The sequence below is a fragment of the Biomphalaria glabrata genome, chromosome 1 (genome assembly GCF_947242115.1).
Source record: "Biomphalaria glabrata chromosome 1, xgBioGlab47.1, whole genome shotgun sequence".
Lineage (NCBI taxonomy): Eukaryota > Metazoa > Mollusca > Gastropoda > Planorbidae > Biomphalaria > Biomphalaria glabrata.
In genome coordinates this window covers 56132784-56159783 of record NC_074711.1, presented here as the reverse complement: position 1 = coordinate 56159783, position 27000 = coordinate 56132784, and the positions used below count along the sequence as shown (strand labels likewise).

Genomic DNA, 27000 nt, shown 5'->3' with positions numbered 1-27000 from the left:
CCTCACCGCCAGTGCTCGATCCAATATTATAAATTAATATAGTCTAGTTTATATGTTTGAGCTTTGTTTTCCTAGTTAAGGCTATATTCAAATGTAAAGAGGCTCTGTCTCTCATTTTAATCCTTTATTTTAAAAGTTAATATATAATTGCCTGATGATTTAAAAAAAAAAAAAGAACAACGGCGACCTAAATGCGGTCTGCAATGATGATTTTGATAGAGAGATGGTCTCAGGAGCATATAGACGCTTATTATGTATCTCCTGGAAATATTAACTCTATAATATATGTCTCTATTAAAGCCTCTACCCACCTGGTGTCTAGGCCTATTGCTTTAAGGTCCTCCATGAAAGTGTGGCGCCTACGATCACGTCCCTGTTTGCGCTTTCCTCGTATTTGTCTCTATGTCATCGCAACTCTTGGAATGCATAATCCATTCTATCGGAGCTAGACATGTCCCACAAACGCTCGAACACAATCTCATGAAGTAGTCGAGTCCCAGTATAGAATTTCTTTGTTTGAGACCCAATCTCTGTAACATATTTGTAAAATCCGTCTTAGTCATTTTTGTTGAGCCACATTTATTTTCTTTTTTTTTTCTTAATATTTACAGGGAACTAGCTTAATTTTAAGGCTTGAGCTAGGGATATATTACAAGTGCTTTGTCCAGCTGTTTTTCGCGTATGATCAGCAATGGTGTGGTCGTTTGAAGAGGTGTGTGATATGGGGCCATGTTGGCCTTGTCAAGCCGGAAGTCTGCCTGGAAAGCCTATATAGATTTTAAATTACACTACTGCTTCATGTAATTTTGTCTGCATAACATGCATTTTGTTATTGAATTTTCATCATATGATTTGTATAAACTCATTGACGACGTATTAAATAATTTCTACGATCATCACGTTGTTATTGGATCATTAATTAATTGTTTTGCGTATTTGAAATTTTAAAATTGTCATGTGCCTTTTTGACTAACAAAACCGTAAATATCATACATTACACCTACTAATAATTGAATTTTAGATGTGTGGAAGGGGCGATATAATGTCCTATGCGGTTCTCCTGGTACGTGAAAAATAATGGACGATTCCACAGCTGTCAACTTTAACCTGGAGTCAAAAAGAAAACTTGTATATTGTAAATGTAGAAAAATTGACCATGCGCAGTACCGTTACAGTAGTTTAGAAGAAAATTTCAAAATTAAGTAGATTTTAACTAATTTCGACGAGCTGTTCCACAAACATGCATGTTCCGCAATAGTAACTCTACTATATATATATACTAGACATATGTTACCCGCGACCCGCGGGTCTTTATTTGCGCATTACTGTCGATATAGTCACTGAGAGTGTTTTGTAAACAATTAAACGAAATAATAATGTAATAAGTAAAGCGAATGTGTCAATGTAAAAATAGTGTGAATGAAGCTATCAAATCAAAATAGCTAATAGGCTTAATTAAATCCATTTGGGATGAAAAGACTAAATTTTGTATGTTCATGTGTATAAAGTATAAAGTAGATCTTGAGGTAGACGTAGATCTAAATCTACACTAATCTAGAGTTCTGTGCTGCGCATGCGTGAACTTTTTTTCATGAATGAATATAGGCCTATCTCAACACGGCTACGCAGCTTTAGCGAACGAATGTATTAAAAATGCTTTAGAAAAACAAATTTGAATGTTAATTTGATAAAAATATCAAATGAATGGACAATAATTAGTATGTTTATGTGTTAAAGCATAAAACTATCTTTGCGAAAAGAAGTTTTATCATCTTAGAGTTCAGTAAGAGTTTTAGACCTAGGCCTAGGAATAGACTCATTCAGACCTCAGAAGAGAGATGTGTTAATGTGTAACCATTTGGTAATGTCTAATGAAAGAATGTACGCCAGGAAATCTGTAGATATCAGGAACTAATTTATGTAAAAAAAATGCTTTTGAATAATCTAGTGGATTGGATTTATATGTATGTTAAACTTAGCTAATGATCCTTTCACGTTATTTCTCTTTCGCTACGAAAATAAAATTAGGTTTGCGAAAATGGGTTTACCCGAAGTCGATACATTCTTATTTATTAAAAACGAAAAGAGCGATAGCTTTGTTAAATGAATGGGATTATAAAGTGAACAATTAAACGAAATTATATTTAGTACGCGATTCATGAATCAATATAGATCTAGCCCTAGGCCTATCTCAACTCGGCTTCGCAGCTTTCGTAGGCGAATGTAGCTTTAGAAAACCAAATTTGAATGTTTATTTGATCAAAATATGAAATGAATGGACTTTAATTAATATGTTTATGTGTTAAAGTATAAAACTATCTGTGCGAAGAGAAGTTTTATCATCTTAGAGTTGAATGAGGTAGTTTCGTATTCCCCCCGAGTCACGTGGTTGTGTGTATACAACGCGCACCGTGCTTAGTTTTAGTTAGTTTGTAGTGGGAATCTGAAGCGTTTTTAAGTCAATATTTAGTGGTTTCAATTTAGTCATTAGCGCTAAACTATAATTTATTAATAACAGGAGAATCTAGAGATACATATTTTTAATAATTTCAACTAAAACAAATAGTTATACCTTTGATAGAAGGTACCGAAGCGTTGGCCTATAATCTGCCATACTGAGATCAAGATTTCTTGATCTACAATGAATGACTACACTTACAGTTCTAGCATTCAGTCAACCAGTCCTAGAAAAAAAGTAACACTTTCACCCCCCCCCCCTCATCTCTGCCCAAAAGTAAACAAGCTTGAACTTGAGTAGAACACTAAAAGTTGGACAGCAGACCAGTGTGTATTGGTCAGATAGCTCTAGGGCTAGTGTGTAGTCGATATGTCGACTAGTTGTTATAAAAGATAAAAAGACTATCATGAGTTTTCCTTGTGCGTAATAGGCTTCAGTTGTTTAGCGAACAAATAACACATCTGATAGTCAAGGATAAATCGAGATCTACTCTTACAGTTACTCAGGCCAAATGTGTCTTACCCCGCCCTTTCATTGTTAAATTTGGTTTCTAAGTAATAAAATGGATCAAGATCTATTTCGTCGACGCATTTTTGAAACTTTAATGTAACATTTTGTGAATTTCTTAAAAATGATAGAACTTTTAACAACATAATAATACATCATGTATCCAAAACAAAAAATAATTCTTAATGTTATCGATGTGCATAATGTATTAACGATTAGCGGAATATGAAATACATAACGTTAAAAATAGCTGAAGTTTATAAATAAATAAATATATATATATATGTGTGTGTGTTTTGTGTAGTTTATACCAAGCTTTTTTTTAATCTTACAATTTAAGAACGTTTGTAAAAACATCTTTTTCTGTATGTGAATGTAGCTCTATCATCGGCAAAGTGTTGACGCTTGTCATGACTATAAAGGAAATATCATTGATAATTTAAACCTATCCTTAAACAGTTCTTGGCCCTTTATGAAAACATTCGTATAATTATTTGAACATTTAGGGAGTTCGTTGATGTACTCTGTATATTTTAAAATGTTTGTAAATGTAAAATTTCGTAAAAATAGAGGAGCAACAGCAATGGAAATATAGGAAGACAAGGCCATTCTTCTCTTTGTTGTCCAACAATCACGTGACTTTGGTTAAAGTAGGTCAGAAATAAGGAACTACCTCATTAGAGTTTTAGATCTAGGGATGGGATTATAAAGTAAACAATTAAACGAATTAATATTTAGTACGAGATTCATTACGGAATTGTCTAATGAAAGAATGTTCGTCAGGAAATCTGTAATCACAGATATAAGGAACTAATTAATGTAAAAAATGCTTTTGAAACACAAAATTGAAGGTTAATTTTATTATATAATGAAATCAATGGATCTTCTTTTGTCTTTTCATGTGTCAAAGTAAAAAACTATCTGCGCAAAGTGTATTTCTTAAAATTAGATCTAGGTCTAAATCCTTTCTATCTTTTCTCATGTCAACATTGTAGACATGGCCTAGATCCATAAAATACTATAGCTGTAATAGAGTCGGACAACTTTATTTGTTTTGAGGGTCTTAAGTTTGTTTTAGGGCTACAATACATACACTACGGTCTAAGTTAGTACCCAAGGAACATTCCTGCCTAGTTTTATCAAGATTAGTCAAGCGGTTTTGATGTCTACAAGTAACATACATCCATACATACACCACACATTCTACTTTATACTATGTCCATGGGCACAGCTCTTTGTAGGTCAAGGATAACGAACTCTTTTTAATTTAGGTTAGGTTTTGTATATACATTTGTATAGTATCGCATCAAAACATGGGATCCATTCGCCACTTTGTGGTTATTATAAGCGGAAAAAGAAAATCTGGAAAAGATTATATCAGTTCAAAATTACTCGCATGGTTTGTTTGTTTTTTGTTACCTAAATCTTTTATCAAACTATTTACTAGCCAGCCTGATACGTTATTACGTGTAATTTTTGGCCCTAGGCTACTTTAGATCTAGTCTAGACTCTCTAGTCACTAGATAAACTTATAAACTAGATTCTAGATATCTAGTCTCTAGACTAGAACTTTACTTAAATTACTTAGAACTCTAACTAGTCTAACTCTAAACTTATCTATAATTTTTAAAATAAACATTATTATGATTATTCATAATATAATTATAATTTTAGTTCTATTAATATATAGATCTAATATTATATTATTTATTTTAGATCTTATTTTATTGTATTTATTCTAGATCTAGTAACTATAATTAACTATATATATGATAATATGATTTCTAGTCTATATTCTATAAATCTATATCTAGTCTAGAATCTAGATTATTTCTAGGTCTATATTATACTAGATCTAGCTAGATCTATAACTGTGACTATAACTATAATCTATGAGTATTAGATCTAGCAGTTCTAGCTCTAGCTCAGTAGCTGTAACTGCTGTAGACTGTAGTAACTAGTAGTAGAGTAGTAGTAATAGTAACTAATAGATCATTAGATGGTAGTAAGTCTAACTAAGTAAGTAGGCAGTGTGAGTAAAAAAGGTACTGTCTAAAGTGATTAATAATAATATCATAGTAATAAATCCATAGTGACCATACTGGCTAGGTCGTCGTCCATGTTAGTATTGTTACCAAGGGCATCCATATGACCAAAACAAGAATCAAGATGTTTTCCTGGAGCTGACTGTCACGTATCAATTTAATAAATATAAACCTAAGTATAATTTAAAATAAACTATGCCAAGGACAGGATAACAGACTGCAGGTGTAGGAAATACCCATGACATACATCAATCAAGTAGCGTGACATCTCACAGGAAGTGATTTTGATTGGTTGAAGAAAATAATTTCATTGGTTAAGCCAAGTGTCTAATTGGAGTTCAAAAGGGCGCCATCGAGAACCTTCAGTCGGAATGTAAATTTTGTAGAGATAGGACATATTTTAGTTTTGAGTTAGAATTTGTAGAGATCAGTCTTGTATTTTATTAAATCTAGTAGTAAATTTGAAAATTTTTATTATTGAACTTTCAAACAAAGTTATTTATCCTATACAGTTTTAATTCTGTACATATAGTGTTCCAAGTTTTGAATTTAAGTTCTGTATTTGATTTAAAAAGGATAGAGATCTTCATTTATTGAATCTCTAAAATCGTATTTAGATCTAGAGATATACATCTATAGAATCCCCGGCACTTATCAGTTACATCTTGTAACATCTGACAACTCAAGAAAGAGTCTACAACTTTAGCTTTTTTGAGCACTATCAATGAATTAGCACTTCAATCTACAACAATAAGAACCTCTGACACTGACATTGGAAGTGACCATGACCTTGTTATGATGACCTTCAAATTGCACATAAAAAAGGTAACAAAACAAAGACCTACCAGGATAAAATTTGACTTGGATAAGATGAAAGACCCCCAAGTAGCTGCCATTTTTGAGGCAAAAGTAGGAAGATGCTTTGCAGCCCTCAGTATCTTGGACCCCAATGACCAGGATATCAACACAAGTGAATATGCCAAACACAGCAGTCACAGACATATCCCTGGAAATATTAGGGAAGCTCCGCCCACCCAAAAAACCCTGGGTAACAGAGGATATACTCCAACTCTGTGACAAGCGATGGGAGCTTAAAGGGAAAAAGTTGTCCGACCCAAAATATGTCCACGAATACAAAAGCGTCAACAAATGGATTAAAAACGAAATGAAAGAAGCGAAGAAAAAGTGGATAAAGAATGAGTGTCAAGAAATTGAAGAGGGACTAAACAGGAATGACAGTAAAAAAGCGTACCAACTAGTAAAGGACTTCACTACCTCAAAGCATGGAAGAACTAACACAATACAAGATAAAAACAATAGATGTTAACTGAGGAAAAAGATGTGATAAGAAGATGGATGGAATACTGTTTAGAGTTGTATAACTTTGAAATCTCAGGAGATACAGTTATTAAATGTCTTGGCAGTATCCAACATAGACAACTATCCCATTCTTTGCTTGGAAGTAGCATCAGCAGTGAAGCCCCTGAAAAAGGGAAAGTCATTCAGAGTTGACAACATTCTTGATGAACTTCTACAGGTGGGTTTTAGACAAGGTCGCAGCTCAACAGAAGAAATCCTAAACCTCTTTCGCAGCACAACAGAAAAAATCCTAAACCTCAGAATACTCTGTAAAAATACCTCCAACACCAAGAGAATCTTTTCCATGTCTTTATTGATTTCAAGAAAGCTTTCTATCGAGTATGGCATGAATAAAAACATTTAATTAGAGTTATCCAGAACCAGTGAGGTGTACTTCAACAATAGTGTTGGAGACTGGTTTAAAACCACAGTTGGAGTAAGACAAGGCTGCCTACTTTCACCAACACTCTTCAATATTTTCCTTGAAAGGAAGATGCTCTCGAGGGCTATGAAGGTACTGTAAGTATTGGAGGAAGAAAAATTACTAACTTGCGCTTCGCAGATGACATTGATGGCCTAGAAGGGACAGACAAAGAACTAGCTGACTTGGTGATGCGTATAGACAAGACTTCTGCAGCATATGGGATGCAAATAAATGCCAAAAAAAAAACACAGTTATGACCAATAACCAACAGGGCTTTAAATGGGGCATCAGTATTGGAGGTGAAAAGCTGACTAGTGTCAATAACTTTAAATAACTCGGAGCTATTGTCTCAGATGAGGGAAAAAAAACTAAACTACTGGCCCGAATTGCACAGTCCACAGCCGCCCTTTCAAAACTTAAAATAATATGGAAAGACAAAGGCTTAGCCTTCAGCACCAAAATCAGACTGATGCACACCATGGTCATTCGTGGCCACATTTGTATATGCTTGTGAGTCTTGGACACTGACTGCAGAGCTAGAGAGGAGGATCTTAGCAAAGGGACTGAGATGGTACTGAAGGATCCTAGGATCACAAACCAAGAGACTGGAGACAGGACTACTGCTGTGATTGGACCCCATGATGACCTGCTAACTATTGTAAAAATAATATGGCCATATTACAAGGTCTTCAGGGCTCACAAAGACCTTCCTTCAGGGAACAGTACTGCAGCCCTTTCAAAACTTAAAATAATATGGAAAGATAAAGGCTTAGCCCTTGGCACCAAAATCAGACTGGTCATGGTCACATTTTTATATTCTTGCAAGTCTTGGATGCTGACTGCAGAGCTAGAGAGGAGGATCTTAGCAATGGAATTGAGATGCTACAGAAGGATCCTAGGTATCACATTCAAAGACCGCATCACAAACTAAGAGATTAGAGATAGGATTACTGCATCAATCGGACCCCATGATGACCTGCTAACTATTGTAAAAATATGCAAGCTTAAAATCTATGGCCATATTACAAGATCTATGGGGCTCACAAAGACCTTCCTTCAGGGAATAGTACCAGGAAAAAGATGAAGAGGCAGACAGATGAAGTGATGGGAGGGCAACATAAAAGAATGGACAGGACTGCCATTGAAAGATGTTCTAAGGCAAAAGACAGAGAGGAATGGAGAAAGACGATCAACAAGTTTTACATGGTGCCCCAACGGTCTAACAGACTAAGGGATAGGTAAAAGGTAAAGGTAAAAAAACTGGTCTACATTGTTAAAAATAAAATAAAATGAATAATATAAATATTTTCAGTAAATCAAAACACATATTATATCAAAAATTGTCAAAACCAATGGAGTTTCTCTTAAAATAACTTAGAGGAGAATGTAAACGGATAAAGTGTCATACATCATTAACATATTTCAAAATCTTCACTTATATGCAGATTGTTATAATGAAGTATTAGCAAAGATCTGTAGTGAAATAGTTGTTTTTTTTCATCAGCTTAGGACCAAACAAGTGTGCTATTTTACCTTTGTCTGGACCACTTAAGAAACAATATGCTAAGGTATTTTTACATTCTAGTTAAATATTTTTTAAAAAGTAAAACTATAGACTTTACGTTTACTTGCAATGTCATATCTTGTATGACAGCTTATTGTTTGTTAGGCAGGCTCATGTTTAAATTATTTTTCTTTGATTTACAATACCTTACTTTATGACATTTAATTATTTTGACAACCTAAACATTTGACAGGATCACAACCTTGATTTTGATAGATTACTTGATGCAACTGAATATAAAGAACATTATCGCCAGGACATGATTCAGTGGGGAGAGGAAAAGAGGAATCAGGATCCAGGCTATTTCTGCAGATTGGCTACAGAAGGAGAAGGTTCTGAAAAAGATATATGGATCATCAGCGATGCCAGACGATTATCTGATGTTGTTTATTTCAGAGATAAATATAAAGAAGATGTAATAACTATAAGGGTTGAAGCTGACCTTTCTGTTAGACAACAAAGAGGTTTTGTATTTACAGAAGGTAAATATTTCAATATATTTATTTATCTGTCATAAATATTTTTATAATTTTTTGTGCTGAAATATTTTTTAATAACACAGCTGTTGTATGGGCTTCATAGATATACCTTAATGGCCCTTGAGCTATTTATATAATTATATCGCATTAGATAAATTATTGAACTTTTATATTTTACATTAGTCAGATACCTGAATAATTACTAATTTAGATTTGTATTACTTACACATAAAAATATTTTAACAATTTTTAAACATTTATTTCCAGGTATTGATGATGCCGAGTCTGAATGTGGCCTTGACAGTGGTTGTAATTGGGATATTGTTATATACAATAATAATAATCAAGAGAAATTAGAAGATAGTATTAGTAAAATATTGAAGCGAATACCATCAACTTCATAACAAATGAAGTACCCTAATTTAATCCCATAAAAAAATATTTTTTGTACCGTACATTTTTCTTTTAATAGCAGTAGTAAATATTAATGTTTATTTTGTATCTTATAGATACATACAGATACAGTCAAATCTCAATAAATGATATTCTGTTATATGAAATTCTTCGTTATGTTTTCTCATACCATAGTCTAGCTCTATAATTGTTTGACTTTTATACAACCATTGATCAGATTGTTAAAGAGATGCAGTAGCACTAACAAAAATTTAAACTTGGTTACAGAATAAAAGATTTACTTTTATTACAATTATTTCATTTGTAAAATGTTAGTGACAATCTAAAATTCTTTATGTTAATCCTATGCATCCTACCATGTTGTGTACTCTATCATTACAACTTTTGGATATTTTGTAATTGAAAAATAATTGCAATAGTTAGAGCATTATCTAGGCACATTTAATTCGTTATGCAAAATCTTTTTTTCTCATTATTAATCCGATCTATTTTCATTTACATATAATTTGCATTGAGTTGAATTAAAGAGTAGGTAAACTTTTATTTAGTGATAACAGATGAGTAGGCGTCCTTCAGTTTCCAAGATAATGAACTTGTTACTCTGGCAAAGAGTGCTCAGGTGCTGCCAGTGTCTTGTGACTAAGATTGATGGAAAATACTAATTCTGCCGTAGAATTGATTGATGTTGGCTGGATAAAGAAATTTTCGTTTTCCAGAGCTCCTCGATACTTTTAGAATAACCCTGCTTAAGCAAGGCCAGTATATAAATACACACCAAATCTCTCTCTACACTGTAGTCATGATAGTACTATTCCACCTAAGATGCCCAAATGGAGGCATGAAAGGTAAGACAACAGTGTGTGCAATATTGATGCTATGCTTATTATTTAAAATCTGTGCTTGGGCACCTAACCAATTTGTTTTATGTCAGAGACAATTTTTTTATGTTATTGCCATCTTTAAGTGCTTTATAGATGAGCTCAGATGCCATCTTACTCCGTCCTGAGACATGACGTTAAACTGCGCTCCTCTTTCCTTAGCACTTTTGAGCTCCAACTTCTTTTCTATCATTGTGTCTGCCTCCTCTTTTCCTCAGTCTGCCTTCATTGATCATCACTCTGTCTCCTTATCTCTAAAATCTCACTACGTCTTAGACCAGTCCGTTTGCCGTAGACTGCGACGGGTAAGGGGGGATAAAGAGATCCTGGTGTTTGAGTGGTGGCTATCTGAGGATAAACCACCACAACACAATACTTTGGCTCCAAGTTCCCCTAGACCTGAGGCCCAGATGGCCCGCTCTGGGTCAACCGGCTGGTCATGCTGGAGGGCGGTGGCTGGAGGGTCAATCAGGGAGCTGCTGTATCGGACTGGAGAGCTGACAGAGATACCTTGCTGCTGCTATATCGGAGTCTAATTCGATCCAAGCTAGACTACGGATCCATAATATATGGAGCAGCAAGGAAGTCTTGTCTAAAAATACTGGAACCAATACAAAATGCTGCACCTATCGAGAGTGGCAGAACCGATGGGAGGCTGAGACTCACAATAAACTCAGGCAGATTGTGGCGGATGTCAGGTGGCGGCCCACATCTAAGGGTCTGACAAAGCGTGGTAGCACGACCATGTCCAGACTTAGGATTGGCCACACCTACATCACACACTCTTTTGTGCTGAAGAGAGACGAGCCCCCACTTAGTGAGTACTGTGACTCTCGCCTCACCATGGAACATATCCTCATTGATTGCCCTAGATACCAGGATGTCAGGGAGAAATATTTTAGAGCCACTAACTTAAAAACACTATTTGATAATGTCGACCCTGGGAAGGTACTGGGCTTTATCCGGAAAGTGGGGTTATCTACGAAGATCTGATTTATGAATTTTTAAACATGTACTATTTACATTAGATTTTTACCAAATAATTAAATTTTTACTACCTTTACTATTTTAACTGTGAATAGACCTTGATTTTAATGATATGACTGTATAGAACTTGGCCCTTGTTTAGAGAGAGGGTAGTCCTTAAGGGACTGCAGGCACGACATGGCCTAAATTGTGCCGATGTGCCTAAAATCAAATCAAACCATCTTACTCTTGCTGGCATAGAAGAGAAAAACTTGCTTTTTTTTTTTTTTTTTTTTGTTGAAGTATGAATCATCCAAACTAAAAAAAAATTTTTTGAATTCATAGTGTTCCATTGCAGAAAAAGTTTGATCTGAACAATGTTTTATAATTGTTTTAAATTCTGTTTATATTTTAACTATTTAAAGAAAAGTCTGCAAACTTATCATAAATCAAACACATTTTTATTTAATTTGTTTTTAATAAATAAAAAAAAAAATAACCAGTTTCACAAATGCTTAACCATTTTTGGTAAACAGTAAAAACATCTCCCACTTTTCAACACAAAATATTATTTAGTGTTAAACAAAACATTTTAAACTTTGTTTTGCTTTGTTTTAATCTTTAGCTGGTTACTGGCTAACAAAGGAATACCGGTATGTCATTATAAATAATGTAAACATATTTTGATATTCAAATCGATTGAGTATCTTGTAACATGACCTTCTGTCACTCTTGACACTTTGATAAACAATGATTTAATAAAAAGAGTTTTAAAAAATCATTTACGCAATAATGAGATGAAGAAATATTATTCAATGACACTCCTAGCAAAGAAAATGTGACACTTTCATGCTTAACAAAGTTGAAAGTAAAAAAAAAAAAGATACAAGTTACTATGCACTTTCATTCTTACCTGTTACTAAAATATAGTGAAATTTTTAAAGATAAAAAAAAAAATATGAAGAATATTATATTCTTATAATTCCAGCATTTGGGTTTATAAATGCTAATATAATAAATAAATAAAAAAATGAACAGAAAAAAATAATGCATTTCAATACATGAAATTTTACAATTAAAAAAAAACTTTGGTCCTCAAGAAATGTCTTACAACCATTTATAATATATATGGTCAGTCATGTGTAACAGATCTTTTAAAACAATAAGGCATTTGTCATAAGATTTTTGTCATCCTCTCAAATATTTAAGGACATTAAAATAGAATCAACATTTTTAGCTTTGCATAACTGATTTAAAAGGCATTGCTTAATGAAGAATCCTTTTAAGTTGATGGAAGTTTACAAATAAAAACCCAATCTACAAAGATCACTATCAAATACATTTATTTGAAAAAACAAATCTGGAAAAATCTTAAAGGTACAGGTATTTAAAACATTTTGACGTAAGAGGATTAAAATAGTTTAATTTTTAGGCATGCTTTTAATTATATGTAAACATTCAATAAAAGCTATCATGATTTTTTTTTATTACAGAGTTAAACTGGTAATATCTGAATAACATAGGTAAATACAAGTTTTAATAACTGGTTTGTTACATTTAATTGTAATTGACTGATATGGATACAACTTTAAAAAGTTGTCATATGTCATCTATTTTTGTTAGCTATTGTAAGCACTGAAGGAAAAAATGGGGAAGGTGTGACAAAGTAGCTTTGATAGCTTGACTCTTTGATACATGGAGGTAGCTTCTTAGAGTATAGGCTGTATTGTTAAGTTGTCAGTCTGCCAGAACAAAAATATTTGATCACACTTATATATATTAGTATTCAAACATAGTGCAATATTTTTTTTTAGACTAGAAAATGAATGAACATAAAATTATATGTATACATATGTATGTCTGGTGACACTACTGCAGGCTCTCTAACAAGAAGGGCTGCCACAGTCCATCCAGCAAAATAGGAGCTTTCATCATGCTCAATAACCATATAAAACAGAAGCAGAAAAATGGTTTGAGTGTTAGAATAAAGTCCATAGAGTCTGAGAGCAAACGAGGTGCCCTAATTGGGTCTCCTTGTGGTGGAGGATACACAGGCCTGAACAAGCTTTTATAGCACAGTGTAGGATTAACCACAGTCTTCTAAATCTTGTTAACATTGTTCATGTCAAACTTCCACTCAAAGTGGGGAAGAAAATGAAATCAAGTCTTGTATTCTTTTTTTACTGTCCTAAACTTGTCAGTCAACAGGTCTTGATAGTCACTTGCTTATATATGGAAACATCCATGTATTACAAATAACTGCAAGATTTTTGGAAGAGAGGATTTGAGCTGCTTAAGCCCTCCCTCTCATGAGTTTGATGATGGTTTAATTTTGAAAAAAACATTTCAAACAAAATTGTAGTTGTTCAATATATGTGCATCCAGTACACACATTACAAAGTGAATTCATCTTTTACTACACTGAATAAACATTTTTAAGAAGAGTAAAAAAAAAAGTTAAAAGAATTAAAAATTCAGATTAGATGTTCAGAGAAATGAGTTCATGAATAAAAAAAAAAACAAAAAAAAACAGCATCACAAAGGCATCTTTACTGATTAGTCAACATTGGCTGGTAAATAATTATTCTCAACCATCTGGTTAGGCTTTTCCTTTCTGTGTCTTTCTCTTAATAGGCTTAGACTTATCTAAAGGGACAGATGAACTTGTGGAATCATTTGATTTACTTGTGTTGTCCATTTCTGAAACAATTTTATAGTCATGTATATATTATTGTAACTGTTTTAGAACTAGTAAGATAAGATATTAATGCTACCTGAATATAACAAGAAAGATGTGTTTTATTCATAAAAATTTGTTTTTATTGGTACCTTTTAGAAGATCTATTGGTTCTTCCAACAAAGATTCTCGCTGACTTACAACTAAATATCTGAAATTGAAATAGATGTTATCAACATTTAATAAATATTAATTCAAAAAATACTTATATAATTATAACCAAAAAATATAATTTTTATGGTATAAAAAAATAAGTGAATTCCCACCTAAATCTCATTCACAACAGTGACCATGAATTGACCAATAACACACCAATTATATTATAGACTTTGTAAAGTGCATATATTATCTATACATACTATATAACAGGAAAAAAAAAAGTACAATTCCCCTTTCAGACCTTATTGTGGTCTGTAGGGCAGATGATGTAAAGGTAATCTGTTTCTGTGGCCTACGGTTAACGAGGGTGTCATGTGGCCAGCACAACGACTAACCGGCTTTACTTTTCCCCAACTAATGTCAGATACCCATTAGAGCTGGGTGGACTCAAAGGCGCCCAAGGATCCCGAAATAAAAATCCCAGTCTTCACCAGGATTCGAACCTGGGACCCCCCCGGTTCAGAAGCCAAGCAAGTTACAACTCAGCCACAGCGCCCCCATACATACTATATAATGTGCATTAATGTTCAGGTGTTCTACTAAGCCCCAAAGATCACAGCAAATGGACAGCCCATTATTGTGGCAGACCACTTTACACATTTGGGAAGCACAGAATCAAATGATGCATCACTTTTAAGGGAAGTTGATAACTGTCTGGCTAGGGCCAGTAGTCCCTTTGAACGTCTCAAAGCTGGAGTGTGGTAGAATATATTGCTCTGTCTGCCTACAAAAATCAGTGTCTACCAAGCAGTGATAGTCTCACTATATGGATCTGAAACATGGGTACTATACAGAAAGCAACTAAGACTTCTTGAACGCTTTAACCTAAGATGTCAGTGCTCCATCATGAACATACAATGGCAAGACTGCACCACAAAAAACAATTTTTGTGCACATGCCAGTATGGACAGTACCGGTATAGAAGAACTGTTTCTGGTTTGACAGCTGCACTGGTCAGGGCATATATCCCATATGGAGGATGACATCAAAATGAGCATCTGGCAGCAGGCGGCTTCTGAAGGAAACAGCTGGAGGTTTCTTTCAAAGGCCACAGGATACACATTGGAGACAACAAAAATCCAATGACAGACGTAGACACCAAAAAGAGAACCTATATATACCACTGCCGGACAATGGTAATATCTGCATTGGATGTGACAAAATATGTAGGTTACAGCTGGGACTGCGTAGACACGTGACATAATGTACTTCTCAATAAATGACAAAATATGTAGGTTACAGCTGGGACTGCGTAGTCACGTGACATAATGTACTTTTCAATAAATGACAAAATATGTGGGTTGCAGCTGGGACTGCGTAGACACGTGACATAATGTACTTCTCAATAATCTTTATAATCGAAGAAAAGCCTTATTATTATTTTAAGAAAAGGACATCCACACAAACTTGTAGGGATACTCCTCATATGAACTAAGAGGATAATAATAGTTCTAAACTTCTAATACAGCTTTTGAAATTCCTTTATTTACATTCTTTTAAAAACTGATTTAAGGGGTAGACAAATTTAATTAATAACCAACAAAAGGTCATGCTTTTAGTAGACCATAAGAAGCTGTCATTGCTATTTTGAGCATCAAGAAGACTGTTGAGAAATCAGATTTGTAATCGTTCATATAATTTTCAAGATAAGACCAAGCAATACATAAATAAAATGATGCATACTGGTATTTAGATCCTTTATAATGCAATATGCTTAATTAAATTTACAACAAAAGAGTATAAACTAAGTAGCTCATTTTCCTATTTTAAGCATGATGAAGATTATGTAGAAATTTTTAGAAATGGCTGCTTAAAAACATGGATTAGAATATAAAATTGTAAAATTATATTGGCTGGGATGCCACAAAAACAAAATGGTGACAGATATAATCAGTCAACGACGCTTTGTAGGTTAATCAAGTCAATTTAAAAAAATAAAAACCAAATTTAATTATAAAAATAGTTTTAAAAATAGACTGTTTAAATAATTTAAGGGAAAACTTCAGTGCCACACTTCAGAATGTAAACACAACTCTTATTATTTAGGTCATGTTACGTGTGTGTGGGAAAATTTGACTCTTGCAGATAACTTTTATTTGCATAAACATGATATATGGTCAAGGTAAAGGGTCTAAAAAAATCTTGGTATGGTAATATTTAAAGAGTGTAGAGCTAGCTACCAGGGTCATTTGGTCCCTACTTGTTGTTAACATTCGTTGATCATTAATCATTACGCTGTGACAGGACGTAGCAATGTTTAAAAAGTATAACAATTAGGAATATCTAGTATATTCTAGTTTAGAATCATTAACTTTTTTTTATTCTTAAAATTATTTTAAGTCACATACCTATGAACTTTGGATATCATAAAACCAACACCACCACAACTAAGAACCAAAAGAACTTGTAAAATTGAATGCTGGAAAAAAAGTAACATAATTTCTAAAAAATTCAATTTAATTACATTTAAATACACACTTCAAAGCTTGCTAAATAGAAGTAGTGGAAAGGTGAATGCAACTACAAGCTTCAAAACTTAAAAGTACAGTCAGTTACATGATTTGTGGTGCTAAAAACCAGCTAGTGAAGTGAATTATTGTTACATCACCTATTAACAAAATGCTTCAACAAAAAGTACTTAAAATTTTGTTTTTGCCTATTACCAGTCTATCAGCATTGTGTCAATAAATAAATAAATACAATAGACCCTTTAAACGTATTTATCAGTTAACCTTCAATTTACCAAATAAAACTGTCAATTGCCTTTTGTTTTGTCCAATGGCTGTGTGAAGCGTCTAGTGTGGTAGCTTAACTTGTTGCCACCGCTGGCTAGCATCTGTGAAAAGGGAGCAATTTTGTAAGTCTCTCTTGCCAGTACCTAGCCTTTCCACAGCAAGTCCTATGCAGTACCTCCTTGTGGTGGCAGATGAAAACTGAGGCTGCGAGCCTCAGGCTAAACTGCAAGGGTCTCGGAGGAGGTTTGGCCCCAAGATGTAAGGCAGGCATGGCCCGTCGGCGTGCGGACACGCCCTGTTGCCCACAATCCAAACCCCTAGCTATAGGTCAATAGCCGCACTGCCTTGTGTGTGTGTCCCTGTAAGGTCTAAGGCTAAGGGAGTAAACCCTAACAGAAAATCCGGTCCTGGAGCCCCCTAGGCAGGGGGACAGTAGTAAGACTACTGCTCTTTGGCAAACTCCTGCAGCCACCTGTCCCCAAATTGTGATGGCTCGCCATCCCTCTTTGGACCCGGTCAGTATGGAAGAGACGTGTGGGCAGCCCAGCACTCGCAAATTTACCGCCCAGGCTTTCCCCCAGCAATGGAGAGGTCACTCCATCTCTGACAGTAATGTCTTTGAAAAAACACAGAGTGGTAGTTACCGGTGATAAGCTCCTAGCTGATTCGCGCAAGCTGGAACACCAGGAACCACTCTTGATGTTAGGAGGGGCTTTTTAGCCTCACTGGATAGCTACTGCCTGCCTTAAGCCGAGCAGCCCTTGGACAATAAAGTGCTATCCCGCCACAGCTTGCTGCACCACTGGGTGCTTGGTGCTAAGACAAAATAAAAAAGCAAGCTGCTCACCCGCACCTGCAAATACAATCAAAAGAAAACCCTCAACATTAATGCGTTAAGCAAGCTGGAACATACGGACAATGTGTCCTGGCTTCAATAGTGACCCTGAACTCGTCACCGACATGTGTAAAACAGCTATCATCGACAGAGAACTCAGCAGACTAAACATTGATGTGGCCTGCCTGCAAGAAACCAGACTGGCAGACAGTAGATCTCTTGCAGAAAGCAACTATACATTCTACTGGCAAGGAAAACCAGAACAAAGCCCTAGAATACATGGCGTTGGCTTCGCAATAAGAAACAGTCTCGTCCCCTGCTTTGCGATGTTTCCCATTGGCAATGAAAGAGTAGCACACATGAAATTTGCATCACCGCAAGGCAAAGTTAATATAATCTGTGCTTACTCACCAACCCTTGCTGCACCGGAAGAGAACAAAGACAGATTCTTTCAAGCTCTAGAGGACGTAATTAAAAGTATTCCAAAGTCCGAGCACCTCTATATAAATGGAGACTTTAATGCCCGTGCTGGTGATGAAAATGATGCATGGCCAAAATGCTTGGACCTCATGGTGTTGGCAAAATCAATGGCCAAAGGCTACTTGAGTTCTGTAGCTCTCAAGAACTGTGCGTAACAAATACATTCTTCTCTGGCAAGGGACGCCACAAAGTCTCTTGACAGCACCCACACACAAAAAGGTGGCACCAGCTTGACCTCTGCATCACCCGAAGGATGGATCTGGAAAGTGTCATCCACACCCGCTCATACCATAGTGTGGACTGCAACTCAGACCATTCACTAGTGCTAAGCAAGATCAAACTACTTCTCAAGAAGGCTTATACTTCCACTCAACCTAGAACTAGGGGAATAAACGTCAACCATGTAGGTGACCCAGAGAAGTCTGCACTCTTTGGCGAGCTCCTGAACAGTTCAATCCCCTCGTTAAGTGATGAAGAAGACATCTCTATCAGATGGGAGAAATTAAGAGATGTAATCTACAGTTCGGCAATCATTGTCTTTGGGCCTCAAAAACACAAAAATGTAGACTGGTTTGAGGCGAATCTAGCACATATGGAACCTTGCATCGAGAAAAAGCGATCTGCACACCTCGCTCACAAGACAAAGCCTAGTCCAAAATCTTTGGAGGCCCTCAAAAGTACTAATAAAGAGACGAAACAAATGGCTAGACAATGTGCTAACAACTTTTGGAGGGATACCTGCAACAGAATCCAAGACAGTCTCTACTCAGGAAATAGCAAATCTCTGTTTGATGGCATTAAAGCGGCCCTGGGTCCAACAGTGTCTAAGCCTGCACCCCTTCTATCCAAATCTGGAGAAAAAATTACAGATCAAACCAAGCAGCTAGAATGATGGACAGAACACTACCTCGATGTCTATGCCACACAGAATACAGTAGACGATGTCGCCCTGGCTTCTCTACCAGATCTTCCAGTACTGGAATGCCTAGATGAGCTTCTGAGCCTTAGTGACCTCAAAAAAGCAATTAACTGCATGAAAAATAGAAACTCTCCAGGGAGTGATGGTATCCCAGTGGAAGTAGTGAAAGTCAACGAATCACTCCTGCTCCCTGAACTCTATATTCTCCTCTGCCGCTGTTGGGAAACAGGTCATGTCCCACAGGACATGCGTGACGCAACTATAGTCACAATATACAAGAACAAAGGGGATCGGAGTGACTGCAACAACTATAGGGGTATCTCTCTCCTCAGTATAGTGGGCAAAATCTTTGCTAGAGTGGCACTATCCAGGCTGCTTCTAGATAGCTTCTAGAGTCTACCCAGAGTCTCAGTGTGGATTCAGGAGTGGTAGATCCACTATAGACATGAAATCTTCTCTACGACTACTGCAGGAGAAATTCAGAGAGAGAGACAGACCCCTTTACATCATTTTTGTTGATCTGACTAAAGCCTTTGACATGGTCAGCAGAAGTGGCCTTTTCAAACTCCTGAGGAAAATAAGTTGCCCTCCCAAACTTTTGAAGTTCATTGAGTGCTTTCACAAGGAAACTAAATGTACTTTCAAATTCAATGGAGCCCAATCAGCACCTTTTGAGGTTCACAGTGGTGTCAAGCAGGGATGTGTGCTCGCACCTACTCTGTTTGGCATATTCTTTTCCTGTCTACTGCATTATGCGTACAACGACATAAACGAAGGTGTGTTTCTCCATACAAGATCCTCTGGAAAACTATTTAATGTATCAAGGCTGTGGGCAAAAACCAAGGTTAGGAAGCTACTCATCAGGGAACTCCTGTATACTGATGATGCAGTTATTATGGCTGATTCTGATATTCAGCTGCAGTCCCTGGTTGACAAACTATCTGCTGCTTGCCAGAAGTTCGGCTTGAACATCAGTCAAAGCAAGACTAAGATACTTGTCCAAAACACAAACACTGCACCTCAAGTAAGCATTAATGGCCACAAGAAATTGTTGATCATTTTTGTTACCTTGGCTCCATCATATCCAACAACACTCTACTGGATAAAGACATAAACAACAGGATAGCCAAGGCAATGGCCACCATGTCACGGTTGCAGAAAAGAGTCTGGGACAACATATTGATAACTAACAGTACTAAAGCCCTAGTCTACCGGACCTGTGTGTTGAGCAAATTGCTGTATGGAAGTGAAACATGGTCAACCTACTCATGGCAGGAAAAAAAGCTGAATGTCTTCCACCTCCGATGCCTAAGGCGGATCTTTAAAATAAGGTGGCAAGATAAGATAACTAATGAGGAAGTGCTACAAATAGCAGGGTGCCAGGACATCCGCTCTGTTATCAGCAGCAGACGCCTTGGCTGGCTTGGCCACGTTTGTAGAATGCCAGTAGGTCGACTTCCACTGGACATCCTGTATGGCGATCTAATAGAAGGCAGGAGAGCCGCTGGTCACCCACTTTTATGTTATACGGATGTATGCAAATGCGACATGAAGCTCTTCAAAATCGACACTGGCAGCTGGGAAGAGGTGGCACTGGATAGATCCACATGCAGAGAGAGCATAAAGGAAGGGTCACGGATCGCAGATGTCATACAGAAGCAGAAAGAAGGGTGAAAATGCAACGGCGCCTGGTGATTATATATGCCCAACCTGCGATCGCAGCTGTGTATCAAGGATTGGCCTCTTTAGTCTCACAAGAAGTTGCAAAGGGAAAAGATCATCTCTCAAGATGTAAAATGCCACAGATTGAGGTATAATGTAATCATCAGTACTTGTAATTGTTGAAATTTTTATTAGCTGACAAATGTCTCTTTAAATGTTGCCTATTAGTTCATTGTGAAGTAGATTAAATGTTTACCAAAATATGAAGGTTTATCTCATTGCATTATTTTCAGCAGATAAAATTGTCATTAAAGTGAGGGCTAAAAAAACAAAAAGGACATAAAACAGTAACACTTAATGGGCTTTATGTTTGATTTTTCTTGTTTGATGATTGTTTTGATGTTCAATTTTACTGCAGCTTTATTGCAGGTCTTGTCTACTTTATATTTTGGTTTGTAAATACTTAGCATAATAAACTTATGATTGCTAACTTAGTAAAAGATTTTATTTTTTCTAGCTAAACAATGTCTTAACTCTAGTCAAAATATGTGGTTGGAATTTTCCCCTATCAGTGAATAATTTCAATTACACTAATTAATTCTCTTTCCCATACCGGTATTGAAGGTTTAACTGCAATAAATTGATCAGCAGCTACAATAAAAATTCCAACTGCAAATCCCAGGCAAGTATACACTAAAGGTTTGCGAACTGCATCTAAAAAAAAATAATTATCAAAAATAAATATTTCACTATTAGTCTTCACACTATATTAGTGAAGTTACATGAATCTATATATAATTTTGGGCTGCCCAAAAAATTTTCAGGTTTTAGTGATATAAAATTAGGAGACAAGAATGATAAAAATAGTTTTGTCATAATTATTTTTTTCTGTTATTTTCCATTTCTTTCTAGTATATATGTTCATAATATGAATAAGTACCCAAAATTTAGAGTTTTTTTGCAACTTAATTAAAATTAACACTCACTAGTTACAATAAAAAATTTAACAGAAGACAAGTCTGGACTTTATATTATTTAAAAAAATAATAACTATTATTATTCAAAGTAATATATTTATTATGCTAAAGAAAATTTGTTTTACAATAGTGCATCACACTTAACAAAATAATAGATTTAAAGTAGCCTAAATATGAAATGCTTTCACTTGCATGAAGGTTTGTTTGTTTTTTTAAACAAGCAATAAAATATTTTCCAAAGTAAATGATTAACATATATACCTTTTTTGTCTTTGGCGATTTCTTTATTTGTTTTAGAAATGGCAGCAATGATGCCATCATCTGCTGGGTCAAGTGTTAAAGCTTGCTTTTAGGGAAGAAAAAAAAATTATTTACTGTTTTCTTTTCAAATTAAATGAAAAATACAGAATATTACTATGACAAATAAGTACATGACTTTCAATACCTGCTATTTGTTAGCTTTTTTTGTGGAAAGAAAGAATAAAATGGATAAAAGAAATGTGGACGCTAAAAAGATATATCAATCTCCACTACTCCAACAGTACCTGAGGTAAGCAGGCTTTTGGTCTTACTGAAAGACACAGATCTAGATTGTTTTGAATAAATGTACATAAATCATTTATTTTCTACTGATGATTAAGACTTACTTTGATTTCAAGTTTAATTTAATTATTTATTCTTAAACTATAATTATAGTCCATCTATACAGGGCCAGGGCCTCCGCAAAAGAGAAATTTAAAGGTCACCTATGGTCTTACTCTCCACAAACTCAAAAACATACAAAATATAATTTTTTTTCTAAGTAGTAAAATTAGATTAAATTTACAAGCACTCTATTTCTTTCTTCTAAAAATATGGCTTGCTGTTAGATAGCAGTATGTTTATCGATACGTGTTAAAAAGTGAATTTTTTATTAAAGTTATAAAAAAAAGTGTAGGTCCATATATCTATACCTATCTATCAATATTTATATATATAAATATATATACAGTGCTTTTTTTGTGATGGTACGCACTGGTACAGCGTACCTGAACCTTTTTGAAAAAAAATATTACTTTTCTTGTATTTTAACTTATATTATTAATTTTTAGTAGTTAAAAGTTAGGCAATCAACTACTGAGTACCACCCCCTTTTTTTTTTTACAAAAAAAGCACTGTATATATATATATATAAATGAAAAGACATTTCATAAAAAAAAAAATAATTAATAATGCAAAAATAAATACATTTAGAAAAAAAAAAATAGCAGTAAATTTATTTTAATGATATGATCAGCCAAAAAAAATTTATATCTCAACCAATTAAATAATTGTTAGTATTACATGTAAAAGTAAGAACTAAAACAAGTGTACTTCAATAAATATCCAGGTTTTCAACAATAATTTTTTTTTTAACTGTATTACCTAGTAAATAACTAATTGGTTCATATCAAAATTTAACGAAACATTTTGGGTTACAAGGATCAGGCTTCATTGAAAAGTATTTTAAGAGGTGGTTATAAAAATAGTATTAAAAAAAGTGTTCACAGCAAAATTTAAATCTGACATAATCTCAATGCATTTAAGATTTATAAAACAGTCCCAATATAAAAAAAAAATAATTTTTTTTTAAAACAAAGCTTATCTAAAGGGGAAGAACTCCACCCTTAAAACTATATCTATCAATAATGTACATGTTATTTCCCTTATTCAATATCAAGCAAAATAATTAATTACCAATAAATTAATTGACTAATTGGATATTCTTTTTTTTAATTGATACATGTTTTTTTAGGAACAATAAATAATTATTTAAAGTATCAACTTGATCGGAAAATATGTGAGTAAAAATTATTTAAGAGGGCTAAACCCAACAAATTTAGCCATATATGTGAATACTGAAGGATTAGATTCCCTTGTTGGTATCAAACAAAATAATTAATTAGCTAACTGGTTACTTTTTTTATTGATTCATGTCTTGTCTATGCCGATGAATAATAATGGGAAGTTTCAACTTGATACAAGAATGAGTGTGAGAGAAATAATGTCTACCCACTTTTTACCAGACAGACAGAGAGAGTTGATATAAGCTTTGTAAAAACATCATATTCATTTCTATATAAAGATCATTTTTACTTTATCTCCTGGGCAACAGCTTAAATGCTTTTTCTGCTATGATTTTCTTGATTTCTTGTATATAAATTACACTTAGCACAATTATTCTGAATATAAATCAGTTTCCTACCAAAATCATATATATGTTTTTTTTTATTTCCACAACAAATAGCATTCTGATACTTACTTTATATGATAATAATGCCTTGTTATAATGACCTGCTTTGAATTCAATCTCTCCTTTTCTGTAAAACCCCTAAAAACAACAACATTTGTAATATATATACATTTCAGATATATTATATTAATAATGTTAGTTCAAGATAACTGCAAAACATTTTTTATAAAGAAATATGTTTTAATTCTTTTTTTCAATAAGCAAATGTAAATAATAATAATAATAATTGCAATATTACAGTAGGTACTGCAAATGGGCATCCAGATTTGTTAAAAAAAAAAAATATGACACTAACTTTAGGCCAGCTAGGCTCTAGTTTGATTGCTTTTTGTGCATCTTCCATTGCTAAATAAAGCTGATCAATTTTCAAAAAGGCTAATGCTCTATTGCTGTACAATATAGCACTATTAGGCTCATGTCTTATGGCTTCTGTGTAGTGAAATATTGCTTCAGTATGCTTCCCTTCTTTAATACATTTGTTTCCCTCATCCTTACACTGCTCAGCCTGGACAAGAAAAAAAAGGAATAACATCCAATTATTAGACCAATAATATAATTTATTTAAGCAAGTCTAAATGGACTTCTCTAGAATCTGGTTGGAAGCTTTTATGGAATTTTTATTTTACTGTCCATATAATATGATAGAGCAGTGTTTCCCAAACTGTTTCTGCAGAACCCTAGTGTTCCATGAAGGGTAAAGTGTAGGGTAAAAGAACACTTGCAACTTTATTGCTGCATGGTCGTGCGGTATGCACGCTGGACTGTTGTTCAGTTGTCTTCAAGGTTCCAGGATCATGCCCTGCTTGCTGCCATCCGCCATTGTCCTGCTGGACATTTGGACTAGGAAGTAGATTATCTTTAACTATGAAGGAATATTCATAACATATAACCATTATACAATGAAATCCAGTTTCCCAAACTTGATTTCTCTTGTTTAAAGAAAGTGTGCAAAGCAACTTCATAAATTTATGAGCAGCCAAAAAAAAAACCTGTCAGCAATTAGATTGACAATGATGACCTCGGTGCATACTCTTATAACAACCTGTGAATTGCAACCAAAGCATAAGTATCAAAACACTCGCATCTTGAGTCTAGATTCTAGATCTATTTAGACAGAGACTAGATTAAATAGATACTATTAGATTCTAAAATAACTAAGAATAGATCTAGGGTAGGCCTATATTATACCATAATAGATTATAGACAAATTCAATTATGATATTCTAATTCTAATTAATAATCATGAATCAAATGATTAACTTAATAAATAATAACTAAGTGCTCAAGACTATCCACTATTGGCACTATGTCACTAGATTAAATACTATTATAACTATTTTAAAGTACCAGGGTATTTAATTATTTGCTATAGATCTAGTATAATACTATGTAACATGTTTATCTTATATGATACAGACGTTACTTCAAAAAAGAAGATGATTAGTCATGCATATTAATAATAGTATTTTAAAACATGAAGATAAGAAGAAAAAAAAGTGACTTTTTATAGTAGGTGGGCCGAAGAGGGGGCTTATTTATTAGTTATAAATACTTTTTAAAAGTTGTTTGTTTTGTTTTTTCAAATGTTCTATAAATGTACTTTACTTTGTGACACAGTTTTGCTAATAATATTGTGAATTTGTGAAATTCTCATGGAACATTTGACATAGAGTCTATATATATCATATTAGAACCAATATAATAGTGAACAAATAGATGCTATCTTACTAGATTTTTCTAAGGCTTTTGACAAAGTTCACCACCATAGTTTGCTTAAAAAATTAAAATATTTCAGCATTAATGGTCCACTGCATCAGTGGATTAAAGACTTTCTGATAGGGAGAGAACAAACTGTAATAATAAATGGCTCTAAATCAACACCGATAACAGTAAACTCAGGTGTACCTCAAGGTACAGTCTTGGGTCCACTACTATTTTTAATTTACATAAATGATTTACCAAATTGCATTAGTTCAGGAACAAAAGTCAGATTATTTGCAGACGATTGCATAATATATAGAACAATAAAAACAACACAAGACACAGATATTTTACAAAGAGAATTAGATGAATTACAGAAATGGGAATCAAATTGGAGCATGTCTTTCCACCCAGAAAAATGTCAGTTGTTAAGAGTAACAAAAAAACTAAAACAAATTAATTCCACTTATCTTATTCATGGCAAACCAGTACACTAAAAACGCAAAATACCTAGGTGTTATAATAAATGAAAAACTATCATGGAATCCACATATTGATGAAACTACAAAAAAATCAAACAAAGCATCAGGATTTATTAAAAGAAATTTCTATAAATCAAATAAGAACATAAAACTAAAATGTTACTTAACCTTGGTTAGGCCAATAATAGAATATGCATCCTCCGTTTGGGACCCCTCAACTCAAGAAAACATTAAGAAACTGGAACAGACACAAAATAGAGCAGTGAGATTCATAACAAACGAATATTCACATTTGACTAGAGTAACACCTTTAGTAAAATCACTAAATTTAGAAAGCCTTCAGGACAGAAGGCTCAAAAGTAAAGTAGCAATCATACATAAAACACTGAACCATAATCTTCAAATACAAAAACAAAATTTAATAAAATACTCTGAAAGACACAAAGATAAAGGCACATTCCTCGTCCCATATGCTAGAACAAATTTGTACAAATACTCCTTCTTCCCTAGTGCTATTAGAGCATGGAATGGGTTGCCTGAGCTAGCCAGGAAAACCAGTGACTTGGCAGAATTTAAGTCATTGGTTAATATGCATGACTAAATGCATGACGCGTAGGACGTAATCATCTTCTTTTTTGAAGTAACGTCTGTATTATATAAGATAAGAAGATAATATAAGTAGTTTATGTACAGATCTAGCAGAATCTAGAAGATCTAGCTAGGTTCAAAGATTCCATTAACTAAGCCGTCTAAGTTAACTTTAATTAAACTTATTATTAACCTTTTCTTTCATTGTATTCCTGCTACCACAACCTACTAATCTAACTAGAGTCTAGATATAGAGATCTAGATCTATATAATATATAATATAATCTGCTGGTATGAATGCGAGAATTAAATAGGAAGCTATAAAAAACGATCTGTGGAAACAATTAAAGTCACCGATT

At 34.2% G+C, this 27000-nt stretch overlaps 3 protein-coding genes across 8 annotated transcripts in view; 1 reads left to right on the top strand and 2 right to left on the bottom strand.

The window, feature by feature from the left end:
- Positions 1 to 27000, bottom strand: part of LOC106079701 (O-phosphoseryl-tRNA(Sec) selenium transferase-like) — a 73001-nt gene that overhangs the window by 44784 nt on the left and 1217 nt on the right. The gene's annotated exons all lie outside the window — the stretch shown is intronic.
- On the top strand, positions 1690 to 9396 carry LOC106052298 (phosphomevalonate kinase-like). Of its 3 annotated transcripts, none has more exons than XM_056045578.1 (4): positions 1690 to 1718; positions 8298 to 8361; positions 8551 to 8839; positions 9104 to 9396. In XM_056045578.1, the coding sequence occupies exons 1-4, from the start codon at positions 1705 to 1707 to the stop codon at positions 9238 to 9240; spliced, it is 504 nt and encodes a 167-aa protein (XP_055901553.1). In that variant the 5' UTR covers positions 1690 to 1704; the 3' UTR covers positions 9241 to 9396. The 3 variants fall into 3 exon arrangements, with proteins under 3 accessions (XP_055901553.1, XP_013063109.1, XP_055901549.1); XM_013207655.2 differs by lacking the exon at positions 1690 to 1718 and adding an exon at positions 3886 to 4364; XM_056045574.1 differs by lacking the exon at positions 1690 to 1718 and adding an exon at positions 4759 to 4984.
- LOC106052290 (hsp70-Hsp90 organising protein-like) lies at positions 11540 to 26988 on the bottom strand. 4 transcript variants are annotated; one of them, XM_056045496.1, is made up of 9 exons: positions 26835 to 26972; positions 24761 to 24912; positions 24166 to 24375; positions 23880 to 23948; positions 21860 to 21944; positions 21235 to 21335; positions 16339 to 16409; positions 13924 to 13982; positions 11540 to 13794 (listed from the first exon to the last, which is right to left on the bottom strand). In XM_056045496.1, exons 2-9 carry the CDS (start codon positions 24830 to 24832, stop codon positions 13694 to 13696), a joined length of 768 nt encoding a protein of 255 aa, XP_055901471.1. In that variant the 5' UTR covers positions 24833 to 24912; positions 26835 to 26972; the 3' UTR covers positions 11540 to 13693. The 4 variants fall into 4 exon arrangements, with proteins under 4 accessions (XP_055901471.1, XP_013063100.1, XP_055901486.1 ...); XM_013207646.2 differs by lacking the exon at positions 24761 to 24912 and having other exon boundaries at positions 26835 to 26988; XM_056045511.1 differs by lacking the exons at positions 24761 to 24912; positions 26835 to 26972 and adding an exon at positions 26222 to 26281.

What these genes read in the sequence shown, in the direction of transcription:
- LOC106052290 (XM_056045496.1), bottom strand. Translation starts at nt 24,832, where the DNA reads ATGAAGTTGCTTTGCACACTTTCTTTAAACAAGAGAAATCAAGTTTGG. An exon ending in AATCGCCAAAGACAAAAAAG is followed by an intron (nt 21,336 to 21,859) that starts GTATATATGTTA and finishes ATTTTTTTTTAG; the next exon opens with ATGCAGTTCGCAAACCTTTA. An exon ending in ATGATATCCAAAGTTCATAG is followed by an intron (nt 13,983 to 16,338) that starts GTATGTGACTTA and finishes TTTCAATTTCAG; the next exon opens with ATATTTAGTTGTAAGTCAGC.
- LOC106052298 (XM_013207655.2), top strand. Translation starts at nt 4,279, where the DNA reads ATGGGATCCATTCGCCACTTTGTGGTTATTATAAGCGGAAAAAGAAAA. An exon ending in AGTTCAAAATTACTCGCATG is followed by an intron (nt 4,365 to 8,297) that starts GTTTGTTTGTTT and finishes TTTTTTCATCAG; the next exon opens with CTTAGGACCAAACAAGTGTG. An exon ending in AGGTTTTGTATTTACAGAAG is followed by an intron (nt 8,840 to 9,103) that starts GTAAATATTTCA and finishes ATTTATTTCCAG; the next exon opens with GTATTGATGATGCCGAGTCT.